The sequence below is a fragment of the Lynx canadensis genome, chromosome A2 (assembly GCF_007474595.2).
Source record: "Lynx canadensis isolate LIC74 chromosome A2, mLynCan4.pri.v2, whole genome shotgun sequence".
Classification (NCBI taxonomy): domain Eukaryota; kingdom Metazoa; phylum Chordata; class Mammalia; order Carnivora; family Felidae; genus Lynx; species Lynx canadensis.
This window is the reverse complement of record NC_044304.2, coordinates 19,342,658-19,364,902: the sequence shown is the minus strand read 5'-3', so window position 1 is coordinate 19,364,902 and position 22,245 is coordinate 19,342,658. Positions and strand designations below refer to the sequence as shown.

At 53.3% G+C, this 22,245-nt stretch overlaps 1 protein-coding gene across 2 annotated transcripts; it reads left to right on the top strand.

Annotated features, from left to right (window-relative positions):
• The first annotated feature begins 1,734 nt into the window (after nt 1-1,734).
• CISH (cytokine inducible SH2 containing protein) lies at nt 1,735-7,163 on the top strand. Of its 2 annotated transcripts, XM_030306882.1 has the most exons (4): nt 1,740-2,011; nt 3,076-3,177; nt 5,087-5,307; nt 5,547-7,163. In XM_030306882.1, the coding sequence occupies exons 3-4, from the start codon at nt 5,166-5,168 to the stop codon at nt 6,077-6,079; spliced, it is 675 nt and encodes a 224-aa protein (XP_030162742.1). In that variant the 5' UTR covers nt 1,740-2,011; nt 3,076-3,177; nt 5,087-5,165; the 3' UTR covers nt 6,080-7,163. The 2 variants fall into 2 exon arrangements, with proteins under 2 accessions (XP_030162741.1, XP_030162742.1); XM_030306881.1 differs by lacking the exon at nt 3,076-3,177 and having other exon boundaries at nt 1,735-2,011.
• Nucleotides 7,164-22,245: the final 15,082 nt, after the last annotated feature.

Below are 22,245 nucleotides of genomic sequence, written 5' to 3'. Positions count from 1 at the left end.
ATATCCCCTACACACATACACATGTGAACTGTCCTTCAGGGGGAGGAGAGGCTGCAAATGATGAGAGTAGAGAGACCAAATAAGCCAGACTTTGAGGAAGGCACTGCTGGTATTATTGTGACTGACCCATCTTGTGACTGTTTTGGGTAGGAAGAAGCAGGGAGATCCTGTGACAAGGCCAATCCCTGGAGTGGGAGGAGGGGTTATCCTGGAATATGGAAATTTGTTGAGTGAAACCATGAGAGGACTCGCCACTGGGTGGCGATGTGGGCCTAGCAGTTAGAGCAAGAGTGTGTAGGGAGCAGACAGCAGGAAAGGTGATAAAGAGTTGGCCAAGGGGACCCACAACACCTGGGGCAAAACAGGGGCAGGCCACATACTGTGCACACAGGTGCATAACTGTCAAATTCACGAAAGGTGGCTGGAGGGCAAAACCCTTGGGGCCCTCTAATTTAACATACAGAACTGCATAATCACTGACATCTGTAAGGGAGCTTTCAAGGGGACACCATTGGGGTACTCTGACATGGACTGGCCTGGAGGCAGGAAGCTTCACTGAGGACCTTAAAGCTGGATCTTGAAGGATGCCCAGGAGTTGTTAGGTCAAGGCACTTAGAGACGATGGGGCACTGGGGGGAACTGGGCTACAAGCCCCAACTAACCACTTGTCAGCTGTAAGATCTAGGGTGCATTTTAACTTCTCTGTGCATCAATCTCCTCACCTGTAAAGAGGACACAATATATAATGGTTAGACAATGAAATGAGGCTGGAAATCGCTGAGAGCACCTGGCACATACTAAGTGTTCTGTAAAATACTCACAGTTAGAGGAAAGACAGAGTCTTGAGGTAGAGAACTTGGGATTTGACCCCATAGAGACTCAGGTACCCAGGTTCAAATCCTAGTTGTTGCTTGGCAGCTTGAAGCCCCTTTGTCTTCATAATAATGGAGCGGTAGACAGTTTCTACTGAAGAGACTGCACCCTACATAGGTGCCCCATGCTGTGGTCTCCCAGTGCCCAAGCCATCAAGTGAGTAATGAAGTCTCCACACTTGCCCCCATCCCAAGATTGGGATGTGCCTTCTCCCCCAAGTCTTTCAGAGAAAACATTCTCGCCTGGATCCTTTTGGCTGTGATGGATCCTTGACCCCCGCGGACCTGCTCGGATCTGAGGCCCCCCTCTGTGCCCCTCCCCTCCTCTCATGTCCTTCTCCAAACCCCACCCCATGCCACCAGTTTCCCCACCACCGCACACAGAGTCCGGAGATCCAAGTGCGGCCCACAGGGGGCGCTTGCACACCAGACAGACCGCCTTGAGGGAGCCGCTAGCTGGGAGAACAGACCCAAGACCCTGCCTCGTGCTGCCACCAGTTCTACAGAGAGATACAGGGGCCTGTCCCCAGTGAAGCGGAATGCCCGAAAGAAGTCTGCGCTTGGGTGGGGAGAACCCCTGTCCCGGAGAACCCCTGCCCCGCCCTGGCCTTCTTCAACCCGGTTTTTCCCTGGTGGTCCCTAGGTCACGCTCAACCCGGCTAGTTTGTCTGCCTCGCATCTCAAAACTGCAATTGGCCCGCCCCCCCCCCGAGCTGCGATTGGTCGGCGCGTGGGGCCCCGCCCCATTTTCCTGGAAAGTTCTTGGAAATCTGTCAAAGGTGTTTCCTTTAGCGGCCCTGAGCCTACTCTAGGAGCCGGCGCCCCCGCCAGCGCGCCTCCCCGGCCCGGCAGCACTGCCGGCGGTTCTAGGAAGACGTCGCTTCCGGGAAGGGCTGGGACACAGAGGACAAAAGATTAGGCGGCTCGCCCCGCCCCACCCTCCCGGCCCGCCCCCAGCGCCCTCCCGGCCAGCCAGCGCCTTGGCCTCTCATTCCCATCCCGTCGCCGGTGCGCCCTCGGAGCCTGCCTTACGAGCGAGACCTGCGCCCACGGGCTCCCTCCAGCCGCCACCGTCCGGCTGAGCCTCAGCTCCGGAGCTGCCGCTGCCGCTGCCGGGACATGGTCCTCTGCGTTCAGGGGTAAGCGCGGCTCGCCGTCCCAGCCGGGCGACGGTTCCTGGCGTTCGGGAGAGTACCGCCTCGTGCTAGCTGCCGGCTATTGAGAGGGCTTGACGGGTCGGAAATGACCGAGTGCGGAAGGACCTCAGGGTGACAACAGGGAATGGTGACAACACCGTCACCACCCTATTCGCACTGTGGGTAGTGAAACTGGGGGTCGGCTGGCGACGGGAGGAGCACCGGGTAGCCTAAGCCTGGGTTCTGGCTGGAGCAGCTGAACGCCAGCGGAGTTCATCCTCCAAGACGTGGCTCACCTGCCCAGACCCCCTTCTGGGCCCAGAGCGCTCTACCCTAGCCTGCAGGCCGCAGGGCCTACTGCTGACCTTAGGTTAGCCCCTGCCCCTCTCCGATTTCACTGTTCTGCCATGGGCTAGCAATTAGGCTTTTCTTGGGAAGCCAATCTGAGATCCTCGCCTCCCCCAGGTTGGCTAAGCAGCAGGTCTTGGAAGAGCCTGAATTTTGCCCGTGGCACCCCCACAATTGCCTTGCCCCTCCTCAGTCCAGTCTGGGATCCCAGTGAGGACTTGACTCCTGCCTCCCTTCTCCAACTTTCCTCAAAGACTAGGATGGTGTGGAGGCTGGTAAGACAGAGTCCTGGCCTCAACTGAGCATTCTTCCTCAGCATTCCTTCCACCTCAACATCCCCTTCAACAATGGGTCTGATACTCTCCAGACTGATCTGACAGGAGCTCAGAAAGCTCCAGGGAGTGAGAAAGAAGATATGAGTGAGCACTCCACACCCAGGAAGAGCTGGGTGGCCCAGTGGCTGTTGTTATCAAAACTGGCATAGTACCAAGTGAAGAAGGTTGGAAGGTGGGGCAAGGCTGAAGTGCCCCTTGCTCTGAGCAGATCTGCTTCCAGGGAGGAAACCCAGAGGTGCCAGGAAAACTATACTACTATACTTCTCCCTGGCCGTCTCCAGCATACCCCTCCTCTGAATTTTGGGACTCCTGAACACCCCCACACCCTGTCCTCCAGATCCCCCCAGTTCTGAAGTCCCACATTCTCTTTTTACTTTGTTCCAGCTAAAAGTCCCTTGGAACCTCAGGACCAGTGTTGGGTGTCAGGGAGCAAGATTTTTAAGACCTCCACACACACAGCCACAAACCAGCTGGTGCCCTCCCAAGGTAGGGGGCAGAGATTCCCAAATATAGGTTTGGGCTCCCAGCTTTGCTTGAGGGGGTCCACCCTCAGGGTTGAGTTTGCCCCACTGGCATGCATCCCCAGGCGGGACGCACAGGCTGGGTTCCACAACAGGCACACACAGGTACAGGCCACCCACACCTGGAACACACAAGCCATCGCCCCCGCCATGACGACAGCTGTGGACACACCCCTCCTAAGATACACAGTCACTCACCAGGAACTGTGGGGACCAATACAGCTCCTTACACACCCAGATACCTTGTTGACCCTGGAGGTGCCCATGCCCACAAGTGCCCTGCTAAGCTGTCTGGACATGGCCACCCCCAGGCGCTCTGGCCTGACTGGCTAGCCTGAGCTGAGCTTTGGGTCCCAGCAGGCAGGCCACCAGCTAGTTCCTTGGAACGTGGCTCCCCCACTAGGATTCCAGAGCTCCCACAGTACACCGAGAGTGGGTATGGAAAAGTATTAAACAAACTGTGGTGTGCCAGGGTCTTGTGGCCTCTTCTCCCAATTTGTTAACATCTTCTAATGCTCACCTATAACCTACACTGTCAGATCTGGCTCCTCTGCCTGCGTCCTGCCAAGGCTTCTGCCTACCTCATCCTGCCTCATAAGCAATCTCTGGCACAGTTTACCCATGCTCTCATCTCTGCCTGGAGTGCCTTCCCCCTACTCCTTCCTTTGGCCTGGCAGACTCAGCTCAGGAACAGGCAGACCTTGACTCCCCCATGATACCCTTTGTGTTTGTGACTTTGGGTTATAAGTTCTCCTTGAAGGCAAGGTACATGGTTTTATTATCTTGGTGTCCTGCGGCCCAGTAGGGGACCAGACCCAGAACTGAGGCCTGAGGATGTATTTTCTGAGGAGTGAGGAAGGATCAGCAGTCTCTTCCTGGGAGCCAATCCTTGCCCTCACTCCCTGGAAGTCCCAGGATCACCATGCTGGGTGGCCTTCCCCTAGAGAAAAGCTACTGCTCAGATTGGGGCTGGCTCAGCAACCCAACTCTAGTCACCTGACAAGATGGTGTTGCCAACCCCCTCAGGATCTGGGCTGGTAGCATCCCTTATGAGGGGGTAGAGAAGCTGAACAGTCCTAGTGAACAGCAAGGTTTACATAAGGTCATAGAGCTTCGTAGGACTGGCTTGCCAGGGTGGGATCTGGAATGTAGAATGAGTACCCTGTTCTTTGGTGGGAGGTCCTGTTTATGGGAAGTGGGATTTGCCAGTGCCTTTAAAGCCACTGTCCACCCCAGACCCTCAGCTGGGAGGAGAAGAAAACAGGATGGGAGTCTGACCTGTTTAGGGAGATTGTTCCAGCCTCTAAGCCCTGGCCAGTGTGGACCGCGGTCCCTCCTACAGATACTCCTATCCGTGGGGAGGTAGCATATGACCTTAGGCATCCTATCATAATTTTGGGACCTCTCTGGAGCACCCCATGAAGGCCCAGGCCATGGCTCAAGCAGAACCAGCGCCATTTAATCTAATCAGCCCACCGCAACCAACAGGGCACCCATGTGAGGCTTCTTTGCACTGGATCCTACCGTTGTCAGGGACATCAGTTGTCCATTGTGAGCTAGAAATCTTATAGGGCATGATCTGTGTTGTCAGCTGGTGCAAAATAGACTAATTAATGTTCAATAAATGCAGGAGGGCGGAGAAGTCTCTTTCAAAAGAGAATCAACATGTAGGGGAAGCTATCAAGGAGCCTTTTGTGATGACAGCTGGGAGGCGGGGTACTGATCTCATTGAGCCCATGAGTGGGCAAAGGGGAAACTGAGGCTCATAGTGAGATGGACTGGCCAGAAGTCATATAGCCGGTCTGGGGTATAGAGGGTCTCTGGTAACAGGAGGGCATAGGGCCTCCACTCACTGCCCATCCACCCCCTTCTAGACCCTGTTCTTTGCTGGCTGTGGAGCAGATCGGGCAGCGGCCCCTGTGGACCCAGTCCCTGGAGCTGCCCGAACCAGCTATGCAGCCTTTGCCTGCCGGGTCCTTCCTGGAGGAGGTGGCAGAGGAGACCCCAGCCCAGCCAGAGAGTGAACCCAAGGTGCTGGACCCTGAGGAGGATCTGCTATGCATAGCCAAGACTTTCTCTTACCTTCGGGAATCTGGTGAGTTTGAGGAGGGAAGCAGGCCTTGTCCTGGGAAGTCCAATGGGGAAAGCTTAGCTCTGTCTGTTGAGTCTGGTTTGAGAGACATGGCCCTGCCCAGGAGAGTCTGATGGGGGGGGGGGTACAGTCCTCCCCATGGAAGTGTAAAGGGGGAGGCAGAGTCCTGCTCTGCCCTGTGTTGGTGCCCCCAACTAAATTCCACTGTGACTAGTCTCTTGGCCCCGTCTCCACTTGCCTAGGCTGGTATTGGGGTTCCATTACGGCCAGCGAGGCCCGACAACACCTGCAGAAGATGCCAGAGGGCACGTTCCTGGTACGTGACAGCACCCACCCCAGCTATCTATTCACTCTGTCTGTCAAAACCACTCGAGGCCCCACCAACGTACGCATTGAGTACGCTGACTCCAGCTTCCGCCTGGACTCCAACTGCCTGTCCAGGCCACGCATCCTGGCCTTCCCAGACGTGGTCAGCCTCGTGCAGCACTATGTGGCCTCCTGTACTGCTGACACCCGAAGTGACAGCCCTGAACCTGCACCCACCCCAGCCCTGCCTACCCCTAAGGAAGATGCACCTGGTGACCCAGCACTACCTGCCCCTGCAGTCACCGCCGTGCACCTAAAACTGGTGCAGCCCTTTGTGCACAGAAGCAGTGCCCGCAGCCTGCAGCACCTGTGCCGCCTTGTCATCAACCGTCTGGTGGCTGATGTAGACTGCCTGCCACTGCCCCGGCGCATGGCTGACTACCTCCGACAGTACCCCTTCCAGCTCTGACCCACCTGAGCATCCGCCTAGCCTCACCCAGACATACCCTGGAAGGGACATGGGCCCCAGCTGGACTTGGGCTCCCATCGTCCCTCCTCCAGTTATCCTAGTGACTGCAAGCACCTGACAGCTGGACCAGGAAGAGTCAGCAGGAGCAAGGCTGGGGGTGAGGGGTAGAGAAAAGTGTCACACAACTTGAAGGTCAACACCCCCAGCTCCCATGTGGCTCCGTTGTGGTGAGCCATGTGTCAGAAGAGAGGGAGACAGGCGGGACCTTGTCTCACCTTGTGGGTGAGGCCCAGGCCCCCATTTGCCTATTGTGGGCTCTTGAACTGTATAGACTTTGCCAGCCCTGGTGTCTCAGTCCACAGGGTGGGGCAGGCCCCCTCCTTCTAGCCAGCCTGTCTCAGGAAGGATGGCGGCCAGAGGAACTGAGGTTGACAGTGACAGTCCCTTGATGGGGGAACAGGCCAGGCTGAGGGACTACAAAGTTATACAGTATTTATTTATTTATTCTCCTTGGGTTTGTCTCAAGGTGAGCCAATCCCACCTCTCTGCCCTGAGCCCTGAGTGCTCTGGAGACCCCAGCTCTGCCCCAACTTCTCTGGTTCCTCCTGGTGGAGAGCCCCATCCTGAGACATGTTGCTGGATCCCAGGCAGTTCTGGATATCCTGGCACTGACCCACCCACCTGTGAATGTGTGCACCCTCTTCTGCCCCCAGCCCTGTTTTGGGAGGGTGGGAAAGCAGACAAGAAAATGAATCCAAAGTGTCAGTGCCCAGCAGAGCCTGCCACTCACCCCCTCGCAGGGCAGAGCCCTGTCTGCACAGAGCTGGTCTCGGTGGGGCACCAGCCTGCGGGAGCATGTGTGCAGTGTCAGGAAGCAGCATGTTGGCTCCACAGCTGCTGCTCCAGCTCTGCTGGGTCGGCTTCCTGCCCAGGAAGGTGCCTGCACACGAGAGGGAAAGAAATACCTATCTGATAAGACTTTATAAAATAAGTATTATAACAAGCAAAACCCAGTTTGGTAGTCTTTTTTCTTCCACTGATTTTTCTGTATTGACAATAAAATTGTACTTTTCATTTAAGGAGACCTCAGTGAGACCTCTTTTGAGTTCTTACACAATTTGTCCCCTTTGATATTATTTTCCCCCACTTTACATCTGGGTCAGCTGGGGCCCAGTGTCCTGTGGCTAAGCAGGCCCTGCTAGGGGACCCTTTGAAGAGTCGGGGAGGTACAGGGAGCAGCCTTCCTCTCTCGTTACCTCTTGCTCCCCTTGGAGGATGGGAGGCAGGAGGTGAAGGCCAGCTGGACTGCCTGCAGGGTCATTGACCAGGTGACTGCCAAGGCGGGGGATGGTGGCAGAGGAGCACCAGACTGGAGAGACGTGTAAACAGGAGATATCAAAGACTGGAAGTAGAGAATGCTGGGGGATGGGTGCTGTGGGGGCACCCACTCCTGGAGGCAGTGTCTTTTGAGAGGAGGAGGCCAACAGAGAAGTCAGGGCCAGTCATTCCAGTGAGAAAGTACAGGGAGTACAAAAGCACCAGGGCATGACTGGGAAGCTCATATTCCCTACCAACCACAAGGAGGCCTGGGGAAGTAGTCATGCTGTGCAGTGGGACAGAACAATGGAGTTGGGGATGGCGGCCAGTAAGCTGGCAGGGTCTGGCCTGAGGTGGGACCTGGTGAGGTTCTGGCACAGGCCAGTTGGGGTTGGGGGACCCTCTCCTTTCAGGGCCCTACACACCAGAAGTAGATGGAAGGGCAATTAAAATGAAAACTCTCCATTATCTGATGGTCTGACTTTGTAATGTAAATTCCACTGTGTCCTGAAATTTTCTGCACCTTCACTTGAATAACTCATAGGAAAGATCCTCTGAAGCTCATTCATAACCTTCTAACCCTTATTTTAGAAATAATCCTAACCTTCCTGTTTTCTTGGGACTTAGATGATTAGAAGAGACAAATGCTGGAAGACTGAGAGCAGGAAGGTGTAAGGACTGGTATGTGGATGACACGGAAGAGGCAGGAAGGGATGGATAAAAAGCCAAACGTTATGGGCATGCAGATAGTTATGGCAAAGAATAGAGCTGATACTGGATGTGAGTGAATAAGAGGTGAGCGAAGGCTGACTTTACTGGGACTAGTGCCCAGGCCCAGGTGCCCAGCCTGGCACCTTCTCTGTTGCTGGCTGCAAGGCCCGACGGCACACCTCCTCCAGGTCACCATGACCTGCCAGGGATGTCTGCTGTTCCTCATTGCTTCAGCCTGGATCTCAGCCCCTTTGTGACTCCCAAAGTGCCTGAGGTGACCCCGCTGTCTGCTCCACCTACAAATCTGAGTCACCCAATGGGTGAGTAGTAGACACAGAGGGGCTGAAGGCAGGGTGTTCCCCACTTGGTGCCATGGCCTGGACAGAAAACTGCCGTAGCAAGAGGAAACCCACAAACTCTTCGGAGGGGGAGGTGTCTCAGGGTGCCTGCCAGGTGCTGGCAATGGACAAGGGCTTTGCACCTCCTGTAGTGCTCACCACAACCATGGGAGTGGGCCTGAATATGACCCATACTCCACAGATGAGGAAACTGAGGCCCAGAGTGGGCAAGGCAGTGGCTGAGGAAGTAAAGTACAGAGCAGAGCTTACCTTGAGGGGTCCCGCCTGCCTGTCTGTCCCCATGCTGCTATGTGAGATGGCAAGGACAGGCATCTGGGGTTGGCAGCTTGCAGGCAAGTTGATCTTAGATGCTGGTTTTATCACCCTATGTCCTTGCCTGCTAAGGTCTCTGGACCAGACATTGGTCTGATCAACAGGGTCCTGTCCCCCTCACCTTTGCCTCAGCCCAAGCCAGGGTCCAGCTCTTGCCTGGGACTGAGATACTTGTCACCTTGCCTGGGGCTGCCAGATACTTCCAACACCTGATATTTTTCTGCTTCAATCTTTTCTTGTCTCCCTGTCAGGGGAGTGAGTGGTGCCTGCCCAGAACAGGGATAGTAGAGGGCAGGTCATCAGGCCCAAACCCAAGTCAGAGACCCAGCCTAACAGATGCTGAAAACCCTCTGGTCAGTACATTCACTGCCGGGTGGTTCCGGGCTAGTAATGGGAGCCCTGACAGCACTGGCCAGGGAGAAATAGAGGAGCCATCTGGTTGGGTGTGGAGGACCCTGCACAATATACAAACAATAACTGATGGTAACCCCCATTGGTTAAGTCCTTTACTAGCACACATGCTCCTCAGGCACCAGCTGGGCCAGACTCCATCTGGGCCTTGGGGACACAGGAGGAACACAGTCCCCCTCCTCATGGGACTCCTGGGCTGGTGAGCAGGAAACAATAAACAAATGAGCAAATAGATACTCAGGACAAGTTTTAAGAGTGTAAAGAAAGCAAAGCAGGGACAGGGCAGAGAGTGGCTTTTGGGTGTGGGGACACTGCTGCAGATGAGAGGGTCAGGGAAAGCTCTGGGGCCACTGAGCTGGGACACCCGAGCAAAGAGCAGCAGCTGGCTATGCAGACAAGATAGGAAAAAGACATCCAGGGAGAAGAAACCGCCAATCCCAAGGCCCTGAGGCAACAACAAACTTGGTATGATCAGGAGAAAGAATTCCAGAATGGCTGTCTAGGAGGGCTGAGGAGACAGAGGAAGGGTGGAGAGAGCAGAGGGGGCACATGAATTTTATTCTACTGTGGTGGAGGGCCTCCTCAGAGTTTAACAGGGAAATGCTATAATCTAATGTTCATTTCTCAGGGGCGAACCTGTCAGCTGGGTAGGGGATGGCCTCCAACAGGGCCTGGGGACAGGAAGCTGGAAAGGAGGCTGAGAGGTACAGGCTATGGCAGGGGTGGTTGTGGTGGGGAGCAGGAGGCGAGGACTGCAGCCTGGGGATCCTGGGTGGAGTTTGTGCCCCAGGACTTCGTGCTGCAGCCTTGAATACCGGCAGAGGTTGTCCCCATTTACAGCAGAAGAAGTAAGGCTCAGAAAGAGGTGGTGTTTTTTCTCAGGGTCACACAGTTTGTGAGGGGCAGAGCCAGGGTTCAAACCTTTATTTGAGAGCTTGTTGGAATGACCTCTGTTCTGCTCTGCCACCAGGGGCTGACATACTAAAGCCTTGGCAACTGCAGGGTGCTGAGGGTACACAGAAAGGAAGTAAGGGGTCAGGAACACTTTCTGAAGGAGGTATCAGAGGCAGGGGGTGGAGGCTGCACCCCCAGAGGATTCCACCAGGTCATGAGGAGGTGGGTTTGGAGGATGATTCTGTATGGTGCCCCTTGCTAGACTCAGCCTTCTGGAATGACTTTGGAACAGAGTTGCCACTAGGTCAGCCAGGTTCCTCTTGTCAGTGAGGTCTTGCTGGGATGTTTCTCTCATGATCACCAAGTATCCTAACACCACCTGGGTCATCAGTGCCCCTGTACCTGGGCTCAGCTTTTAATCTGCAACTGAGCAAATCTCGCTGGGCCAAAGCTGAATGCCAGTCTGAATAGGGCTGAGGGCTGGACCGGGCTGCTTGCTATCTCAGAGGGGCTGCTTGCTCTCTCCCACCCTGCAGAGCTGCCCACGGTCAAGTGGGGGACAGGTGCTTGAAAGAAGTCCCGACCAAGAAAGCAGGAGAGGATTCTGGGGACCTCGCCGAGGCTCTCTTACTCCAGGATAAGTAAAGCCTGTGCAGGCCTGGGCAGTCCCCTCATACCAACCTGTTAGACCAGTTTTAATATAAAGCAGGCTCAAGCTTTGCCAGAAACTCTACAACCTCTCATGGTGAGTTCTCACCACCCCGACTACACGGTGTAGGCCTTCCTCCCCAGCTTAGGCCATGCAACCAGCTGCCCGAGGGATCATTGCAATGGTCACCGTTGGGTGGCAGGCTGAGCCTCCCACATCTGAGACCCAAGAAGAAGAGACCCCTGGAGGTTTAATCCTGGCTAACACAACCCCTACACCCTGGTTTTACCCCAAACTCCCCTCCAGTCTGGATTGTGCTGTCCACTTGGTTCTCGGGAATTTCCCTCAACCTCACAGAACCTGAGAGGGTTGGTTCCTGGCTGTGAAGTGAGGAGAGTGACAGCACTTCCCTCAGAGGGGACATGAGGAGCCCAGGAGGATTAATGAGGCAATGCTGAGGAGACTGTGATAGGGTTCAATCTGGCACCTGCTTCAGCTGTCATTGTAACTGTTTCTGTCCATTGTTTTCATCTTTTTTGAGAGGTGGTCTGGGCAGGTGTTGATGTCTGCTGAGGTCCCCATCTGGGCTGCAGGGGAGCTGGGCTGGAACCACCTGGAGCTGTAGGTGGCCCCTCTCCCCATCAGCACTGTCCTCCAAGCCCAGCCCTCCACTCTCATGTATCATTTGCCAATGACCTTGGGTTCTGGTCCTAGTGAACAGACCCTTTGGCCTGGTCTCTGCAAAGGCTAGGAGGGAGGCGAAGCCAGCCCAACCTTCTAGCAACTTCTCTCGCAGTGACAATAAAGATTAAGCCATCTGCCACCCTTGCCCCACACCTAGGGGGTGGTCTCCCTCAGGCCTGTTCCTCTCCCAGCCCTCAGTGGTCTGTGACCTCATAGGTGAGCTACAGGTGATGGAGGTGAGTGGGGCAGGTGCCTCTGGGTCTACCCCATTTCAAAGATGCAAGCCTGAAACCTAGAGAGGCAAAGTAGCTTGTCCATAGTCACCAAGAGAGGAAGTGGACATATGGGGTTAGAGCCCAGGACTTTGAGTCCCAGGCCAGGGCTTGTCCCTCTCCCCCTAGAACTCTTGAACTGGAGTCAGCTGCCTGCTAGCTGGCAACTCAAAAAGCTGGGTTCATGGCCTTTCAGACTCCCCATGTCCAGACCTGGACTCTTCACTAGCCCCTAGACACACCTTCACTGTCCCCCCATCTTGGAGACAACCCCCACATTCACATCCCCATGTCCATCCATCTTGCCCCTTGTCCCTCTCAAGCTGCCCTTCTGCTGCTCCCCATGGCTGCTTTGCCCAGATATAGCCTCATTCACTCACCCAGCTGGACCATCCTGATGGCCCCCTCAGCCCTACCACCATCTTGAGTGAGGTGCTCACAAACCGGACCTTGCCCTGCCTTCCCCACTTAGTGATATTCACAGGCTCCCCCTCCCCCACCATATCTTGCCTGTGCCTTACCCCAGGTTCCAGGATATGGCTTCCAAAACTGGCAATCCATTCCATTCTCTTCCCTCTTAATAGCCCATCACACTGTATCATTCATATGGGAATGTCCAGGGCAAACTCTTACTCACCCTTCAAAGCCCAACTCAAATGCCCCTTTTCTGAGAAGCCTTCCCTAAATTCCCCAGCATTTATTCCTGTCTACTTTAGATACCTACTGCATCCTGGGGAATCTCCCTGGAGCCTGAGTTTTCCCAACTGTCTCCAGCCTGGAGAGGAGAAAACACTTTCAATAATAGATTCAAAACAGCCATTCTTTGTCTTCTTATGAAATATCTCACACGCACATACACACACACACACACACACACACACACACACACCATACTTCCCATGAAAGTCCCCTAGGGATATCTTTGAAATGGCAAACCAGCCAAATTGAAAACAATAGATAGGCAGGGTTCAAATCTCAGTTCCAAAATCACTCTGGGACTCCAGGCAAGTAGTTTAACTTCTAAGAACCTCAGTTTCTCCCTCTAATAGAAATACTGGTAGTGCCCATGCCCCAGGGGGTTGGAGAGTGACTGGATCTGACTTTGGGGTAACAAGGAGTAAGTGGGATGATGCTCACCTATGAACGTGAGATGAGGCAGGCCTTGAGCAGGAGGAGCCTTTTTGGTGTGGCCAAAGCTTTATGCTCAATGGAAAGATAGTTTCTTCCATGACCCTGGCCTGGCTGAAGCAGTCAGGGCCCAGAGCACTAGAAGTGGTCTCTGAGGCCCGAGGGAACTCAGGACTGCCATGACTCCTCCAGGCAGTCTGCTAGGATAGTTCCACGTATAGTCCCCACTAGCAAGACCCACACTGGGATGGTATTGCTGGAAGGGGAATGATGCCCAGCAAATGCTCCCCAGGCGGAGCCCTGTTCCAAGGATTCTCCCTTCATCCAACATCAGATGAGCCAGATAGGGCTTTTCATGTCACCAGAGCTGGGGTCTTCCTCCATCAGAGGTGAAAATTTTACTTGTAGTCTGGGTTGGGCCAAAGCTTTGTTCTCGAAAGTGCCTCTAGGCCTTCAGCCTCTTTCCAAAGAGTACTTCACTGCTCCCTACCCCCACCAGTCCCACTTCTGAGCAACATCATTATGAGTGTGTGTGTGTGTGTGTGTGTGTGTGCATGTGCGTGCACGTGCACGTGTGTTGACCTTTCCACTTGACCAACATTCCTTTATTTTCCTCAGCTCTTTTGGGTAGATGGCCATGGCAGGAGGTGCTGTTAGAAGAGCAGGTTCTCAGAAAACCTTTTTTCCAAAGCGCCAGAGACATGGAGCTCAAGGAAACACTGGAAGATGAAGGCCTATCGGGAAGAAAATGGGTTCCCAGAGCAGTTAGAGGAGTGTGGGTGAGAGACAACGGTCTCCTCTCAGAGAGCACTCTAACCCCAATGTAGGTGCATGTGGGGCCTGCCCCTAGGCATTATTGCCATTGCCTGGTCAGTGTTGTCAGCCTGGCCAGTAAAGCTGGGTGGCCCTGTGCAGGTTGCTTTATCTCTCTGATCCATATACGTCTCAAAGAAGCAAAAGTCCTGAGTTCACTGCCAGCGTGTGTGATCTCCTTACCCCAGAGGTGCCCAGACTGTGTCTCTATAGCCCTTTACCTCTTTGCTGAGAGCCAGCGCACCGTGTCCCTGATTGGGGGCTGTGGGCTCTGGGGGCAGTAGCACCCTATCAGCACCTTGACAATCACCCCCTTTCTCCTCTGGGTCTCAGTGGGCAAACTGGGGCATGCTAGACTCCAGGAGGATCCCTGGGTCTTTCAGAGTGCAGAGAAGGCGTGGTGTGGGCACTCCCCCACCCCCACCCTGAGTGAGGTGTTTTCACTAGAATCGCAGCATAGCTGCGGCTGGAGGCCTCTTCCCAGGAAGAAAGAGCAGAGCGCCTCTTCCAAGAACTCAGAGGAGGCCCACAGGCAGGGGAGGGAGGAGCGGGGGAGTTAATTTTAAACCAAACAGCCTTCAACGCTTCTCAGGAACTGGTTGCTCAACGTGATCTGGCAGGTCCCAGGCGGGCAGGCAGGCCTGCTGCCAGCTCAGAGGTGGTGGGGGTGGAGGACTCGCCCCAGAGGAGAGGCCCAGTGACCTTGAGGGAAGTTGGGCCCTGTCCTTGTCCATGAATCCGGGGCTGTCACCCCAGATCCCCACCTAGCTGACCTGATTTGCCGGGGTATGGGGTGGGGTGACTTCCTCTGTCCTAACCACGCTAGGTGAAATTATAACAGGATTAATAATATAGATGTCATGTCCTTCCAAGGGCCCTAAGACTGTCCCATCCCTCACTCTTTGCTTAGAACCTGATGCTTCTGTCCCCTGGCCTGTCCCTCTGGAGGTTATCTGATGAAGGCCTGCTATGGGGCCAGAGTAAGGCCTGTGCCATTCGCTCATGGAATGGAACCCTAGAATGCCAAGCTGGTGGCAGAAAATCAGATATGGAGGGTGAAGTTGCAGCAGCCAGCAGAATTTCTGGATCCAAGGAGCAAGGCTCCTGTGTGTGCAGGGAGGCTCTGAGCTGAATTCACTGGGCTCGCCCCCCCCCCCCCCAGCCCGCTCCCCACAGCCAACAAATGAAAGCAGGGGAGAGTCAGAGCGTCTTCACACTCATTGACCTCCTGGCCCCCTCTGGGCTGACAGTCTGGGCCCCCCTCCCAGTGTCTGGTTCCTACAGAGGCTCCTCCCAGGGCACCCCCTCCTCCATTATCTCCACCAGCTGCCCAATGAGATTCCAGCAGCCGGGCGGGGTGAGGCCTGTGTTCTAGGAAAGGATCCTGAGCTAGTGCTGCCAGGAGCTGCAGTTCTTGGAATCAGCACTGCAGGGTGAGGGGACGCTTCCTGGAACCTGCTGGCCACTCCAGGGAGAGAGGCTCAGAGGGCAGGCAGTGACCTCGGTGAGGGGGAGAGGGTGCTGAGGCCTCAGCTCTGGTCCTTGCCTCCAGGAAGCCCTACCTGACTGCAGGGGTCTCCTGGGACTCCCCCCATTTCAGCACTAAGTCTGCTGGGCCTCAGGAGATGCCCAAGTCTGGCACGGCCTCTGCAGTACTCAATATCTAGCCCAGGAATAGGCACAGAGTGGACAACCAGAAACAGTAGGGAAGTGGGGGGCATTGTGCAGGTGTGGGCACACAGGTGAAGGTGGGTTATTGGGCACGAGTATATTGCCCAGACCACTGAGCAGCCAGGGTGTGAAGGGCTCAGGAAATTAGGAGGGAGAGCAAGGTGGGGTCAGCAATGCCAGGCCTGACTCACAGAGTCCCCCTTCCTGATGGACAGACAGCTTCTGGCCAGATCTCCTATCACTCCTATAGGCCAGTCTTTTCCTACATGGCCTTTCCCTCAGATCCTTGTCCCACGGTTGGGGTACAGGCCCCGGCTTCAGAGTCAGGCCATGTAGAGTATTCCCAGCCCAATGCCCAGCTGTGCAGCCTGAAGCACACATCTGGCCAGTTGGAGTTTCAGCTTCCCTGCCTGGATAATGGGGGGGGGGGGAGATGCTACAGGGCCCCCAGGAAGGCTGTGGGGGCTATGACCTGGGTCTGGGACAGGGTTAGGGTCCAGCTACACTGCGAGGGTGTAGCTCAGTGTTCCCATTACAGGGTCGCGGGGTCAGCATCATCAGAGCAGGAGCCTGGAAGTTTGGCTGAGGGAGCTGGAGGGCAGGTCAGGATGGGCACAGAGGGCAAGTAAGGACCTCCCTCTCTGGCTAGGTGGCCTTGGGGCAGCCTTCTAACCACTCAGGGCATGTTTGCCTTCAGAAAAACGGAGAACCCTCCCTAACCAAGCCTGGATAGCAGTGTGGGCAGAGATTTGCCTCTCCCCTCATGCCCTCAGGTCACTTTTTGCCTCTCACTGAGCACAGCCCCAAGCCTGCTACCACCCAACCCTAACACATCCCAGAGAATGGGGCCCCCAACCCATCCTGCAGGGCCAGTCCTGAGATTGAGAAGGGCTGAGGTTCAGTGCCCTGATGGAGCCGTGAGGCAGGCCTATGAGAGAAGTCCTTTGACCCCTGTAGGAGGATGGTGGGGCAGCCTAGGGACACGGTTCATCACTGTGCCTGTGCTTGGGAGTGCCGGTTCTCGGAAGTGCCGGTTCTCAGAGGCTACTTGAGGCAGCTGGCAGTGGGTGGGGAGGCTGAGTTCTCCACCACCTAGAGGCCTGGGCACCTGCACCCAGGTCAAGCTGGCTGGAAAGAACCCACCATGGGAGAACTGGACCCGGAGCCCACCCAACCGGAATGAGAAGAGCTGCCGGTGTCATCTACTGGGTTTTCAGGGGATACTGGAGCCCTGCTGCAGATGGTTTCAGAGCCAGGCCACCTGCGTGACTTGAGCTAGTCACAAATCGTCTGTGAGCCATCGTCTGTAAAACAGAGACGATGTTATCACTTACCTTTATCGTGGCAAGGAGTATATGTGTAGCTTTCTTTCTCTTTGGGGTTTTTCCTCCCTAATCCCACCCCACCCCTCCGCTTCCCCGTAACATGAGCCCATGTAGACATGAGCCCCAGCAGTGCTCTTTCTCTGGCCCTTGTTGCAGCAAGAGGGACCCGAGGACACATTTGCTTTTCCCACTGGAGCACAGGCCCTGATGCTTGCAGTGCTCTAGGCAAAAGGACAAATGGAAGCCCATGTTACAGAATCTAAATACTTAAAAATCCTAAATCAAGCTATAAACTGCTAATAAAATGTGTTCTATTCTCCTACTCAACAAAGAAACTTTCGTAACAATACAAAATCTGAAAACCTGTAGTTTTTCTATGTCTGGAAGTCACATAAAAATATCAGAAAGTCAGAGGCACCTGGGTGGCTCAGTTGGTTGAGCGTCCGACTTCGGCTCAGGTCACATAATCTCACGGTTCATGAGTTTGAGCACTGCATTGAGCTCTGTGCTGACAGCTCAGAGCCTGGAGACTGCTTCAGACTTTGTGTCTCCCTCTCTCTCTGCCCCTTCCCCACTCACACTCTATCTCTCTCTTTCTCAAAAAAAAACATTATAAAAAAATTTTTTTAGGGGCGCCTGGGTGGCGCAGTCGGTTAAGCGTCCGACTTCAGCCAGGTCACGATCTCGCGGTCCGTGAGTTCGAGCCCCGCGTCGGGCTCTGGGCTGATGGCTCGGAGCCTGGAGCCTGTTTCCGATTCTGTGTCTCCCTCTCTCTCTGCCCCTCCCCCGTTCATGCTCTGTCTCTCTCTGTCCCAAAAAAATAAATAAAAACCGTTGAAAAAAAAAATTAAAAAAAAAATTTTTTTTAAATATCAGAAAGTCAGATATCAAAGATGATTGAGTTTCACGATTATCGCTCACGTCCAGGTGTTCAGTGGTGTTAGACGAAATAAAGACATGCCTAATTCACAGAGTATTATATATTTATTGTGTAACATTCACTGTTCTTGTTTTATTCCATTAAAACTATTGGTTATGTTATTATAATCAAGATTTTTCATATAATTTCTATCCTCTTGGCAGTAATGATTTAAAAGACTAAAGTGATATATTCAAAGAGCACAAAAATATAAATTAAACTAAATATATTAAAAAATTGAAAATTATTTAAAATATGTTCCAAAAAGCTATTTTAAAAATAATCAAAATTAGAAAAATGAAAAGGCAAAATATACATTATAAGTTATAACGAACTGATGTCAACATTTAAATAAAAAAAGATTTGAAAATAAAACTTTAACTTTTTAAAACTTTTATTCACTGTTAAATATTTCTATATTTCTATAGAGATAAACCTTCCCAATTCACATTCAAATCCTCTGTGAACTCTGAGGCAGGGTCGCAACCTCCCTGAATTTCCCTGGGGCATGAGTGGGTGTTTGGGTTTGTCTCACACTATGGCAGCACTGAGTGTCAAATCCCCAGTGATGGTGATGCCCACGTGTTTTTTAATCCATTTATTGTGAATTGATTGTTTTTGTTTTTGTGATATGTTCTAAATAGCAGGCCCCAGGCAGATGACAGGAGAGTGGTTACAGATCAGGCACAACTTCCAATAGATGGTATTGGAAAGCTTTGGGGGAAAAAAAGGAAGTCCAACGTCTCCCTCACACAGGCAGCCAACCATCATAAATGTTAAATATTTAAACATGAAAGAGAAAACCCTATAAGCCCTTTAGAGCATCTCCCTAGGGGTTACAACAATATCGATTCTGGGTGAGGAAACTTCTTCTTCTTTCATGTGCTCCCCTGCATCATTTTCAGGACAGGTTAGTCTGGGGCAAGGAGAGTCACGTCAGAAATCCATTAATGCCCATTTAATGTCACCTCCCTGTCTCAGGCACAGGGGGTGGGGGTGGGGGGCGCTTCCCCTAGAAATAGGCCCTAAGACAAGGATCCAAATACAAACAGCTTATTTGGGAGGTGATGCCAAGAATCACCAGTAGGGTGTTGGGAGACAATTCTCCATGGTCCTCTGAAAGTATATTTCTGTATACTTGCCCATAGGCTCAATGACTCCCTTGTTCCAAGCAATCCTTTCAAGGGTGATTATTATACCAAACAGCCTTAGAAGACAGAGATAGTATCTCCCTCTAGGGGAAAAAGGAGGATTTGTTTATTGTCCAGTATAACAAAGATAGTATCTCCCTCTGAGGCAACGTTGGTAGGTTTGCTTGCAGCCTATTATAAAAGATCTGGGCCCCCTGACCCCAGGGTTCCTCTTCTGTAATGCAAACCACTGCATGTGCAGGCACCATCTGGTACTTACTGGGTCATCCTGTGGAAACTGAGCTTCACGGGAGTGGTGCAAGAAAATGCTGATCCTGGGTCTACCACTGTTACTGTAACAAACTGATCTTTATTTCTGAACCATGAGTCTTGTGCCTTCTGCCAGCATCCTTGGGAATATAAGGGGCTAACTTGTTAGCTTGCAAGTGGGGCAAAATCACAGAGCCTTCCCAGTTTCTGACATAGAGGAGAGGGGAAGCGAGACAGGGAAAGAAAGGAAACTTAGGCAGGTGTGTTAATGAGCAGTTTCCCTCTGCAGGCAACCGAAGCTCAGTCCTCAGCTGAGAGATGAAATAGAACACACCTCATGGTTGTTCCACCCAAGGAGTGGGAGAGCTGGGATGCATATCCACCAACTCCTACCTTCACTGGTTTAGGGCTGCTCCGGGGGATGACCTTTCAGGCACTTACCAAGCTGGCCTGTGCATCAGAGAAAGCCTTAGGCTGAGCATTGCAACTGCCGTGTGGGAACTTCAGTGGGAGAGGATGTGACCCCACCAGGGGTTCTGTGTGAGCAGGGTCTTATCCGAATACTGCCCATCCCCAGTGCCCTGCACAGTGCTGAGCAGACTGCCATCAAGTGCATGCCATGTGGCCCAAGAATAAAGGCCTGTTTACGTCCCTCTATCCTCCATTAGGCCATGAACTCCTTATGGGTAGCATCTGTGTCCATTTTTCCTTCATACTCTGGTACCAAGGGTAGGCCTGACAATCAACAAACACTCACTGAAGGTTTATTACATGAATAATGCAAATAAATAAGCTTCTAAAATAAATGAACAAAACAGAGTCAGCCAGGATGAGACTGAGCCATCCTTAACTAGAGAAAGGCTGTCTACCCAAAATCAAAGCAAGTGCACTTGGTAGGGAGGCACCAGAGGTATCACTCCATGTGTGGGAAACACGATACAAGTACTCTAGCCATCACCATTTTTCAATATTATATTGAAGGTCTTAGCCAAGCTATGAGACAAGGAAAAAAAATAAGAGCTATAAATATTAGAAAGGAAAAAAACAAATTTATCATTATTTTCAGTGGTAAAATATCGGCATAGAAAATCCAAGGGAAGCAACGACCAACAGATCTAAGAGAAACCAAGAAGTGGCCAGTTATAGGATAAACCACATACATTAACAGCTTTCCAGTACACCAGCAAGAACCAGTTAGGCTATCTCCCTGTATAATAAACAACAACAAACACCACATAGCTGTATAGTAGATAAGCAGCAAAGCTGACTTTTCATTAGGGGCATGGGTCTGGGATAGCCAGGGGAGGAAATGAGGCATGAGCAACTGAAAACCACCTTCCCCTCAGCTGTGAGCTTCCCCCTCCTACCCCGCCCCCCATAAGCCACCAAACTTTCTCCAGGGCCCTGAGCCAGGGGCACAGGTGAAATCCCGATGGCCTTCCCCAAGCTGGGCCCTCTGCACTAGAGGCTGGACACAAGCTGGCCATTCCAGAGGGCAGGTCGGTTGTGTCCATTCCCTGAGACACAGCAAAGCCAGCAGCTAAAGCCCTGGACAGAGTTCTTAGTTGTTAGGGGTGAGGGCATGGCCATGTAGCGATGGGGCTTAGAGCCTCGTGGGGCAAAGGCAGCCCCCAAGCCCCCTTCCTGAGACCAGGTGGAAGGGAAGAGCTCTGTGAAGGAGCGGAGAACTCAGTCTGGGGCCATTTTATGAAACAGCAGCACCCAACAAACCTGAGGGTTCTCTACACTTTGTCCAGCCCTCACCCTTCACCTGCCAAACACAGGCACAGACCTGGCACATAGTTGAGGGGTGCTCAGGGGTGTGGAGGAATAAACACAATCCGGAATGACAAACTCTGAGGGGCCAATCTTGCCTCGAGCGCAGTGCTACAGGCCTTCTCTGTCAGCTGCAGTCTCCTCCGCCCTCAGAGGACACAGCAGGACTTTGCTGCCGCTTCAGAGAAGGGGCAGGACTGGGGGCAGGTGGTGGCACCCGGTAGTGCTGTCTCCTGTCTTAGCTCCAGGCCCACCCCAGTGACTGACAAAGTCTGAAAGGCTGAGCTGGCCTGGATGTGGCTCCCACCGTCTCTAACTCAAGGACCCTCCACTGCCAGCCTTGGCCTCTAAAGATCAATTTTATGTTTAGTAGGTGGGTGAGCAGTGGGTGGAAGGGGAAGAGATGCTCAGAGGAGTCCAGAGACAGGAAAAGTTCCATGGGGTCAGAAAAGATGGAGTAAGCATTTAAGTCGAATATGGAAGCTGGATTTCATTTGATTAATAGAGAGGGAGAGAGAGAGGAAGATTGAGAGTGAGAGCAAGAGACAGCATTCCAAGCATCTAGGATGGCCCAACCGAAGACGTGGCATGTGGGAAATCCCTGGGAATGGTCCATAAAGCTTGGGAAGACCCTGTGGTAGGTCCTCAGGTGAGTTTGCTGGGAGAATCACCAATCTTATCTCGCAGAGTTTAACGCAGTGTGGTCATCAGGGGGGTGTCAAGCCCCAAATGCCAGGTCAAAGAGGTCAGGAATGTGGGCAAGTCACCCAGGTCAGGCTCACTCCCCTCTCAGATCTCCCCTAACTTGCTGTGTGAGCCTGGCTGAGATGGGGGGCCTCTCCAGACTTCAGCTTTTTTCCCCATGAAATGGGAGCATAGTACTCAAGTTCCCATGGGCTCCCATGACTCAGAGACAGTGGTTGGGCCTCAGATGGGGTGATACCCCCCCTAACACACACAAAGTCCTGACCTGGCTCCCGAAGCATAGAGCTCCTCCAACCATGGGAGCCCTGCACAGACACCTGTGATCATGGACATGGACCCAAGTGCTTAAGTCCCACACCTGTGCACATGCCTGTATACAGGGGCACCTGTGTAGGGGTGTGCAAGTCTCTAACAGGTGCATGTGTGATGTGGCCTGGTTTCCCCAGAGCCTAGGGCCTCCTGTGGCTCCCCATTGCTGACTAGAGCACACCTAAGGACACAGCCACTCACTGGGGGTCTGTCAGGAGAAGTCCCTGTCCAAGTCCACAAGTTCCTCAGTGACAGGACCTCCTGCCTGAACCACCCCAACGCTGGCTTGATTTACAGCTGGTGCTCAGTGCTTGTGGGTGAACAATGGGCCTGACAATGGGAGGAGAGACAGGACAGATAAGGACCTCAGCCACCCCTTCCCCAAGCTTGGGAAGTAGCCTCAGCCCTCAGTAACTTCACAGAGGATGTTGGCAGGAAAAGAAGACTTGTCCCAGATGCTGCATCCTCACATGACCCTGAATTCCACCCCACCCAAGTGGCCCCAAGAGGA